Consider the following 10,780-nt stretch of genomic DNA (forward strand, 5'->3'; position numbering starts at 1 on the left):
CGGTATTTCAGTGTCGACCATGTCCAGGGTGTCAGCTCGAGACGTGACGGAATATTTTGGTGATATAGATTTCAATCGATTTTTTTGAAAAAAAAGTTTACGAGAACCCTCACCGTGAACATTGTTGAGCTACTTCAAAAAAAAAATTACCCTACCCTAGGCCTATTTAGGTTTGATCCATCTTCAGCTTTGATTAATTGCGCTCAAAAGCCACTTGTAAAGCTCTTTGATCGAGTGTGCGATGCTGCGACATCTTTGTCCTTGAATTGATCATTTTAATAGAGGGGTGAAGAAAGTGGACAAACAGGTTTGCATTTCTCATCAAACCAATACAACACAATTACACTAGATAAATCATTCCATAAATTATATTTTTTAATCATAATATAGTAATAAACTTGACAATACGACACAATGCAATAAGCATCAATCTTCCAAGCAAGGACCTAAAAGGATGTGAGTTTACACAATGCAATAGGCATCAATCTTCCAAGCAAGGACTTAAAAGGATGTCATAAGGTAACTAATCCATCAGAGTAGATTCATTTATAAATCAATCATATTTACATCATCTAATCTTAGAATTTACACCTAAAATAGATATGACTGAGGGGTTTCAGATTGAACGATGAAGTTCAGCTTGAAGAGTCGGAGAAAAAGAGAATGTGTGAGTGCTAGTAAGAAGAAGAATTTACCAGCACGCGTATAGGGCTACACATTAGATAATGTATCTTTGCTTCTGGACCTCAATGCATCATTTCACTTCCGAAATTAATAACATCATTGTGACCTGCATTATGTAGAGAGATTGGTGAGTATTATCAGTAATAAAAACCAGCAAGCAACATATAACCAAATGACGTTTTTGGAACAGTGCGCTAAACATAGGGCTCTTGCTAATTGTCATCAAGACGGCATTCTTAAAGTTTCTTTTCCATGTGAACTAAAATTGAATTGCATACGGTGCTTGAACTTTTTTTCTGAGCAATCATTTGTTTCTACCTTTCGCCTTTTGAGATTGTTGTCTTCTTTTTTGTACTACAGATGCGTAATTGAAACGCTCCACCAAATTGAAATAATGTCACTACCTCAGAAACTCCCACCTCCCACAAATGAAAGAGGCAGTAATACTAAATCATACCTTGACAACTTATTGAATGTATCTCTGGCCCTGGCATTTCCACTCCATCATCATTGAGCAATGAAATCCCAGAAGAAGTTATGTTGAAAGGGAATGCAAGAGGCGGAGACACTGGAGATTTTGCTAATTTTATGAACCTTTGACCTGAAAGACGGAAGAGAGCATCAGCAACTCCTTCATTCATCTATGTTAATCTACTCTACTCAAGAATCAGAAGGCTAAAGTCAGGGAAAAAACACTATAAGCTCTATTTAGACACTCCAAATGTATCATTCTTAGAACCTATGAACCACCGCAATGATCATCAGTTCAAATAGGGAAACCAAATATTAAGGACCAAAGTCCATCTTCAAGAATAGTCTAAGAAATATGAAGATTGAGAACACAAATGAGCATGAGATTACTTCAAACGGAGCTTAGTAAGCACGATTCCCTAGAAAGAAAGATTTTCCTATTACCCAGAATCCTAATTGTCGAGCAAAGATATCTCAATTCATAACAAACTACTTGTATAAGATGACTTGAAAAAAAATACAACAAGAAATGGTAATGGAAGCGTTTGTCCTATAAGTACAAATCCAGATGAAGCTAGCGGATATTTACTTGGAGTAGAGCAAAAACCTAAAAAGATGAAATTGACCCATCCAGTGCAAGATAGGACCTATTGTAAGGTAAATAGTAACTTTGCCAGATATCTTTGCTTCCAAATCTTCCATTTTCTTCTCCAAAAGTTCCACGGGTAGGAAGTAATGATACAAACAGTGTTTTGAAAGGTGCTCGCCAAAGGCGAAAGGCGAGGCGAGGCAGCATCGCCTATTTCCATTTATTCTTTTTTGGTATTTTTCCGAACCTTAGTGAATCCCTACTCTTCTCCTCTTCCTCGCGAGTCGCAACCCCTTCAAGAGTGAGGAAGAGACCTTCGTTCTTCGAAACTGTTGCTCCTCAGTTTTTCGCGACTGCTGCTCAGCTCAGGTACGCAGTTCTTCTTTTTCTTTCTTCTTCTCTTCTTCTCTTCTTCTCTTCTTCTCTTCTTCTTCTCTACTCCGTTTTTCAGTTGTAGTAAGTGGCTGAGTGCTCTGTTTTTCTTTTTATGTTGGAGGCTTGTTGCTACTGAACTCTGAAGCACTACTGAACATCGAACAGCGCTCACTGCATATATTTTTTTAAAAAAAAACTAATCCTTCTATATTTATTTCTTCCCTACTTAATTTAGTTTTATTTTAATTATTATAGTATTTATTTGTCCATAAATAGTGAATTCAATGGACTTTTAGAGTTCTAGTATTGTTTGTCAATTGTCTTGTAAATTATTGAGTCATTCATGTTCTAGACTTTTTGTATCTACTATTAGTTTTTGAAATCAAATATTTGTTAATATATTTCATTGCTATAAAGATTTTGGATATTTATATATGCAATTAAAATTTTAAATTTTTGGTATAAATTGGCGCCTCAATTTAAAAAGGCAAACGGCGAGCGCCACGAGGCGAGGCAGGCCATTGCCGCCTTCCGCGGTCCAAAACACTGGATACAAGTCACACATTATGTACAGTTTAACTAATAATGAAGATTCTTCCCATTGGCCATTACATATCCATGGGTTGTTATCTGTATTACAAATAAATTCAGGTAAATCAGCTGGCTTTGTCTAATTATAAGGTGTTGTCTCTTGGCCTAAGCTTGGAGTAACAATTTCCTAGAGAATACAATGATATAAAGTTTGTCGACAAGACTGATTCTGACCACCATCCAATAGTACACTAATCAACTCCTCTCCCTTGCATAATACTTCTACAGTACTTTTCGAGACCAAAGATTTAGAAGAGCATGTATCAGTTGAAGACCAAAAAACAAAAATGTAATAACGGTATTTTCTTACTCCAGCTACTTTTATGCTTACGACATAAGCAGATTGGTGACACTTCAGAACCAAAAGTTGAGCACAAATGTGAATTTCAAGTTTCAACACTACAAAAGCACAATTTTCCTTAACAAAAATCCAGGATCGCCAATTCGAAGAGAAGAAGATCTAACCTGATCTTGATTCAAATATAAGACGAATACTAACAGCATGAGCCCAGTGGATCCCTAAAGCAGCAACAAGATGAGAATCAAGTTTTGCAGCAGCTTCTGGACTTTCACCTCTGCTTTGCTCTGAAGAGGAAATTCTACATCATCTTTTGTACAAAACTACCTCATATTTCAACAAGTAATTGTATTCCATGTCCCACAGACTATTAATTGTAAAGCTTTTTAATTCTGAAAACTTAGTCTAATTACATAATCTACTGCCCTCCTGCATGCCTAGGGCTTGATAGTTGGACCATAGACAACATAACATGGACGTCAACATTTGGTCAACCAAGAATATGAATAGAAATGTTCTGCCTCTGATACCATATTAAGAAAATACTCAAACAGCATAAGCTTAGCTCATAAGGTGATGATTTCCCAAGATTATATAAGGAGACAACAACTCATTTCTCAATCAAGGTGAGACACTCTTAACAGTGTCCAAAGTTTTATGGGCCGTATGAAGAATACAAAGGGTAGAGCCTGTTGCTTATAGACTATAATTCTCCAAAGATTCTCAGTTACCCTGTATTACATATTTCGTTGTTGAAAAGAAAGATTGGACGGAGAAGATGGACTGATTTTGGTCGACCTATCGCAATACTACCAAGAAACGTGGTGAAATAAAATAATGGAGAGCAAGTAAAGATGCTTGTACAGTGGGAATATTTAGCTCCAGCTGAAGCAATGTGGAAGATTGGAAGGTAACTAAATCTTAGTTTTCGGAGACTATCGCGAAACAACATGCTCGAGGTCGAGCATGATTCCAAAGGCAGAAGGAATGTAGAGAGCTGGGAGTAGACTTTCTAAAGAAAAATTATAATTCCACTGGGAAGTTATGAGATGGCACCGTTTAGCTAAGAATATGTTAACTTCGTTTTAGACGGGAAGATATTAGTAGGGGTGACTTGTTGAGCTAGAAGAAGATCAATATCTGGGATAAATCAAATTGAGGGCTCAGATTGTTCAGTTTATTCCATATAATGCGGATAAACAAGAGAGGAATCATTGTGGAATTTGGTAAGTACCAACCCGGAATTTCACTATCTCCTTTCTTTGTTCACCACTCTTCTCCCCTTTCTCTTATTCTCTTTACTTCTTTTACCGGGTTCTATGAGGTAGTTATTGGTGGAAGCTCAAGGACGGATTATCAATATCTGGTTTCTCTAAACTCCAGTTTTTCATATAAATTTTAAGCTTAAGTCTATTGCAAATCTAGATCCATTCTGGAGATTAATCAAATCTAAATTAAAAGAATTACCCATTAATTTCAGGGAGGAATCTGCAAGCAAACATGCTTTAGTGAAATGGAACCAAGTATTATGATAGCAATGATCCAGTGAAATGGAACCAAGTACTATGATAGCAATGATCCTTTCCATCGTTCAAAATATATTTATTTGTTTTAGAAAAGAAAAAAATCCTTCCGTCATTATTAATATTAGCAAACACTGATACTACCACAGTACCTTGGAAAGAATAATGGGAAGTTCCATCACGACTTTGAGATCTCACTTGATTGGTCACTACTACAGGAATTCGTGAAAATTCTGCAACTGATCTGAAAATGGCAAACAAACAGCATCAGATTAGGCAAAACACAGATCAATAGCTTGGTACAGGAGAAGAAAAAAGAGATACTTCCTAGATACTCATTCAAAAAGACAATGTTCTTACTTAATAAATGATATATGCCAACCCAATGAGTGTTGTCTCTGAGGTCCTTGTGCACCTTCACTGGAAAGAGTGAAAAGTTCACGAGTATCACTATGGTGAAAAAAGACAATGTGGAGAGCAGTATAAAGATACTGAGTTTTCAAAAAATTATTATCCAATTTTTGCACATGACAATGAAATCACACCAACGGCAAAGAGAGGGTTCTGAGCATTATGTGCCAAAGATATGCTTTCGCATGATCACAGATTTTATAAAATATAACCCCCAAAGCAGGCTACCATGAATTCCAGACACAGTAATGTACTGAGGCGGACCTAAAATTTCACATTGAGAATGGTTATATAAATTTGCATAGAATCTGATACCACTAACACATTATTCTTGTATATAAATTAAGAGCAAAAAATTGTTAAGTACTCAGACAGCTAAAATCAGCATGGATAAGCTCAAATATTTTCTGGACTATCAAGATATTCACATTTTTTTTAGTGGATACTAGGCGAATATCTTACAACTCCAGCAGATTTCAAAAGGAAATACAAGTTGAAGTTGAACAATTACAGAGGAAAAGTGAAAAAAGGATTACCCTGAAAGAAGAGCAGCCATGCTGTCAATGATCAGCAATTTCACACCGTGCTGAAATAGTGAAACTTTGATTTTCTGCAAACTGACAGAAACACATAGACAATAATTCATAAAACTAAAAATATCCATTACTTACACAACTTGGGGAAGTGTCAAATGAAAGATAAATTTGATTGGAAGGAAATAAGAGGCTGTTACGGAGAGCAGTCAATGCCGGCCACAATTAAGGATGTGATGTTGAGCTGGGCTTTCAGAAGAAGGAAAAGAACGCATAGAGGGTAGAATATGGATATTTTGGCTCTTATGTGGGTACTAGGAGGGAAGGAATAGGAGAGCTTTTGAAGGAGCAGAAAATGAGAGGTCTTATTTGGGTCTTTCGTTTCTTGTTAACATATGGTGTGCCCATGTTCCAGTCAATATACTGCATTAAGTGTCATTATAAAGAACCATACTTTTGCATTTGCTTTCTACTTTTTCTATACCGGAATTTTCTCTACGCATAAAAGAATTATCACTTTATTGAAGAAGGAGCTGTTTTGAAGAACAGTAAGATCAAATAAGAGGGAATAGAGATTATAATACAGGAACTAAATGAAATATATGCATTATGAACTTGAGGGAAAAAAGAGATTATAATACAGGAACTAAATGAAATATGTGCCTTATGAACTTAATATACATTGGCTGTCGGGTGTTTGGTTGGTTTAGTAGAATTGGAGATACACAGGTTTTAAAACAACATTGTATCTGACTTCCATTGGATTTACCTTTTGATTCCAACATTATCTTGGATTGACTCCCTCACATCATAAGCAAGAGATCTTACATTATTCATTGCTTTATAAAGTCGGTGAACTATCTATTTATTGACAATACTCTCTCCCCGCAGTATTCGATAATACTGAGTTTGTGTAACTGTTAATACGGAATGCCATACAGAGTACTGAATAGCCAACATATCTGACACATAATAAGGCTCATAAGAGAAGATATTGTTAAAAGCATAAAATGGACTGTCAGCGCTTCTATCTTTGATCAAACATATTCATCCTTCTATTTCAGAAAAAAATGCATCTTATTTTATTTTTATTTCCTCCTATTTCAGAAAAAAAAAATTGAAAAACTAATATCAACTCATCTCATCAATTGATTTCTTATTTTTCATTTTTATTTAATCGTAAAAGTTATGCATTACCCTACTTGTGCGATTACACAGGCCACAGGGTAAGAGTTGAGTTGTGCATTTCCTGTCTTAACAAAACTATGGATGTTCGTTCTCCAGTGATGACATCCAGCAGCAGCTTCTTTCTTTGCTATTTTTTGTGGATTTTTAGTTGCTAACCTAGAAGATAAGTTTATGAGAATATGGATTTTTAGTTTGGGCAGTAAGGTATACATGGTCATGAAAATAATTCACCAAACAAATTATATTCCAACAAAGATGATTTCTTCCAACCATTTAATCAATAGTATTAACCTATGTGACTCCTTTGAACCTTTCATCTTTATCGTCAATTGAAGTGATTGAAATGCAAAGGCCATTCTTCAAAGTAGAAGAATACGAACAAAAACATATTCAAATTCCATCAATTAACCCATACTCCCTCCAACATTATACTCCATAATCTAAATATTCATGTATTCAGTATTGCACCAAACTCAGAATAACAGTTCACAGGTAAAGCTGCAACAGACCTATCAGTAAATTCAGAAAGTGATGTTGGCCTTAGAACCAGGATCCTTCCAGCCATCTGCAACATCAAGGGGAACATCCTCACTAAGCTCTTCAATCCAAAGCATTAAAGAGAAAACACTAAAGGGTGCATGCATTAGCATCAAGATAAGCCAAGGGTTTTACTATACTAATTGCTCTGACAGTTAATTTGTACTCGTCATTTTATTTTAGCGACACAGTGAGTGAAGACATCCATATATACTTGAACATGGAAGAAAGGTATTGATAGAAATCTTCAAGCCACAAGGAAAAAAGTCAACTTAGAAATGGGCATGATATTGGTGAACCAATTGAAGAAGATAAAGGAGCTAGAACTTGCATCCTACCATGACCATTTCATAGCTCACTTTCAGAATGAAGTTACTCAAAGGGGAGAATAAAGTTAGTTGGGAAAGGTAATCCATTTGCAAGTGATTAATCATAGACTTGCTAATAATATAAAACAGCTCTGACGAGATTCAGAGACTTCATTGAACCAACAACAACGACAACAACAAAGATCTCAGTCCCAAACAAGTTGGGTTGATGAATCCTCGTAATATAAACTTCATTGAAAATTGATTTTGAAACTTCACTCTCTTGTTCAATGTTGTTGTTCCAGAGTAGTTAGTTAGTCATAGGTGCAGCAGGCGGTCCCTCTGCATTTAAGGAAATATGAAAAAGAACGGTAGACAATATGTTACATACCTCCTGTGCCATCCCTTCTGTCTGAAATACTTCTGGGAAGCTATGAAATCCTATTTCTATCATCCTGGGAAGACACTTCAGAAACAGAAAGGTCACCATTTCCACTAAACATAGCAACCTTAGTACCAAAAGCCTGAAAGTTACCTCCGTGAACTAAATTTGGATTCTGTATCGATATAAACTACGGAACCATCTAAGCCGCCATAACTCGAAGGAAGAGAAGCTAGTAACGAAAGCTTCAAGCAGAACTGCAATTAACAACAGAATAAGCTCGGTGAAGAAAACATACCAATGGCAAAAGAGGCAATTTAAAAGCAAGGAAACACATAGCACTATTTTTTTTATGACAAGGAAACACACCACTATTATGGGAAGATAAACTAGTTGCTGATAAAAAGTATGAAAATGTCTCAATACATACACTTGCAAACACAACAAATAGAACTGAAGAAACTCCAAGAAACCCAAAGTTCCAACAGCCACCAAATATGAAAGAAGTCCAGAAAACACGTTCCCTTTTAAGTTAGAAACAGATAATCATACCTGGGTTTTACCAATGCCTGCTGGACCCACTAGCTCTGTCACAACACCAAAAGGAAGTCCACCACACAGAGCATTGTCGAGTCCTTTTAGAGAAGTTGGAAGATGGCCAGCCATGTTCTCATTTTGACCACGCTGTTCCAACAATGACAGTGCCTAAAGTCACAGAAAAGCAAGGGGGAAGTGAATTTGCATCTTTTCTTGAAAAAACACAACTACATAGTCTGCCTTTATACACCTACAGTTTGGTACGGAGGGCATGTAATTTCACTGATGTGTGCCATCGCTGATGTTACTACAGCCAAATCCACATCTAGCAATTCCATCAACTCAAATTCTGTCAGTGAAAATACGTCCTGAGACAATAAAACAAACATAAATTAATGGGGACGCGTTGAAAGCAATGTGCCAGGAAGTTATAAGGTTCAAACAGGATCATAAAATTGATTCCCTCAATTCTCTGTTCCAGGTAGGATCATTGTTGCACTTAAACCGGAGTACTAAATTATAAGGGAAAAACAGACACATATGCACACTTGAAAGATGAAAACAACAATCAGTAATTTATCTGAATATCAATTTCGTGCATTCACGATGATCAATGTTTCTCCTCACCCTGCCCATGTGTCTATTGATACAGAAACAAGAACTTGTGGAAAAACAAAGAAAGAAAAGGTGCACTGTAAATAAACTTTTCCCTTGTCTGATATTATCGTGCGACCTGCTCACTCTGCACAGACAGTTCCACACATGTTTGAGATAACTTCTCAGTGCTTGTAAGGGCATTGAACAGATTCATAAAGATTTCATTTGGTTTAGCATAAAATACTAGGAAAGCATTTTCTTGTTTCATAGCTATTAATTCCTAGATTTAAAGAGTGCATAAAATGTTTTCCACTTGACATCTCTAACACCTCAGCTACCAAATCAACAAACATCATCAGTAGTTTTTCACTTCAATTACCTCTACCAATAGTGAATACCATTCCCCTGCACCTTCATCTAATATAGTATTCCCATTTCCATATTTCACTACTTATTTCCATAACAACCCCTACATTCCCCCTCAACTTTACAATCCAAAAAATGTTGAATTTCCATCTTTTTTTCATAGTGATTTCAAGTGAAACATAACTTTTAGTTTGTTTCGTGTTTAATAAATATGTATCCAGGCCAACTTACATGCACCATAACTAATTCCACGTGATACTTCCCAACCGTAATATTAGAACAAATGAAAAGAAATCACCTAAACTGATTGAAGTGACACCTCATAGTGCTCGTGCCACTTCATTGACCACTTCGCCACACACTTGTGTACACATAATTAAGGCAAAAACTACTCATTGGGTGTTATAGTTTCTCCTCAACATGTTTAATAGACTTTCTACACTTAGAAATATCAATCAATCTTTAAAACATAATTGCCCTTCACAGTAGGATCAAAATTAGGGCTGGAACTGTACATTTCTTACAAAAATTTGAAGAACCCAAGTAGTAAAACAGACTCATATAATGGAAATGTTAGAGTTTGAAGAATTCAGAAAGAAAAATGATACTTACAAGTGAAAAAATTTGCAATACATTTGCATTAGGTAAAATAAATAAATGGGTGAAAAGGGGTTTAAAGAAACCTTAGCAGTAATAAGGTTACGAGCAACAAAAATGTTGGCTATGGAGTTGGGAAGACCCATTTCGCTGAGGAGCTTGTTCGCCATCAATGGCTTCCTTCTCTCTTCTCTCCAAGGCTAACTTATTGCCATTGCTATCATCCAATCAACCTCGAAGTGAAATTTTTATGAAACTTTGTTATTTGGTGCTAAAAAAATTAAAATATACTTTTGTACTTTAATAGAAGTCCAAAAAAAAAAATTAAAAATTAAAAGTAAAAAATATAAATATAAATTTAAAATTAATTTTTTAATTTTAATTAAATGAAGGATATATGTGAGTCATTTTATAATGACAGGGGTATATGTGAGCATTTTATTTACAAGTAAAGATATATATAAGTCACTTTCATAATAAATATCAGCTCTAAATGATAAAGTTGAGGGATATATAAAAAATCTTTTTCTTATATTTTATATTAATTAATTTAATTTATTTAATAAATAAAATGAAAATACAAAAAAAGAAATTAAAATTAATATTAAAAATGCTAACTAAAATAGTTAAATTAGGACATGAGGTGATCAATTGAAATGTAGTTTAGTTTGAGTGTCTTTGGATAATCTTTTAAAATAAAAGACATAATATGTAAATGTGTTTTTTAATTTTGATTTTAAATTATATTTATTATTCAATTTTGAATGTGCACAAACAGACACTTAAATTTGTA

The 10,780-nt window shown here is 35.1% G+C and overlaps 1 protein-coding gene across 1 annotated transcript; it reads right to left on the reverse strand.

The window, feature by feature from the left end:
* Positions 1-340: 340 nt before the first annotated feature.
* On the reverse strand, positions 341-10,260 carry LOC101253055 (DNA repair protein RAD51 homolog 2). The gene is made up of 12 exons (XM_004251232.5): positions 10,074-10,260; positions 8,682-8,795; positions 8,443-8,595; positions 8,044-8,147; positions 7,900-7,963; positions 7,173-7,228; positions 5,479-5,559; positions 4,892-4,951; positions 4,684-4,775; positions 3,176-3,295; positions 1,142-1,285; positions 341-790 (listed from the first exon to the last, which is right to left on the reverse strand). The coding sequence occupies exons 1-12, from the start codon at positions 10,155-10,157 to the stop codon at positions 747-749; spliced, it is 1,116 nt and encodes a 371-aa protein (XP_004251280.1). The 5' UTR covers positions 10,158-10,260; the 3' UTR covers positions 341-746.
* Between the last annotated feature and the right edge of the window lie 520 nt (positions 10,261-10,780).

This window comes from Solanum lycopersicum, chromosome 11 (genome assembly GCF_036512215.1).
Source record: "Solanum lycopersicum chromosome 11, SLM_r2.1".
NCBI classification, from domain to species: domain Eukaryota; kingdom Viridiplantae; phylum Streptophyta; class Magnoliopsida; order Solanales; family Solanaceae; genus Solanum; species Solanum lycopersicum.

Excerpts from the sequence above, each read along its gene's own strand:
- LOC101253055 (XM_004251232.5), bottom strand. The coding sequence starts at position 10,157 with ATGGCGAACAAGCTCCTCAGCGAAATGGGTCTTCCCAACTCCATAGCC. Across the intron at positions 7,229-7,899 it reads CAGAAGGGATGGCACAGGAG|ATGGCTGGAAGGATCCTGGT; the intron begins GTATGTAACATA and ends TTGATGTTGCAG. Across the intron at positions 1,286-3,175 it reads TATATTTGAATCAAGATCAG|GTCAAAGGTTCATAAAATTA; the intron begins GTTAGATCTTCT and ends TCCGTCTTTCAG.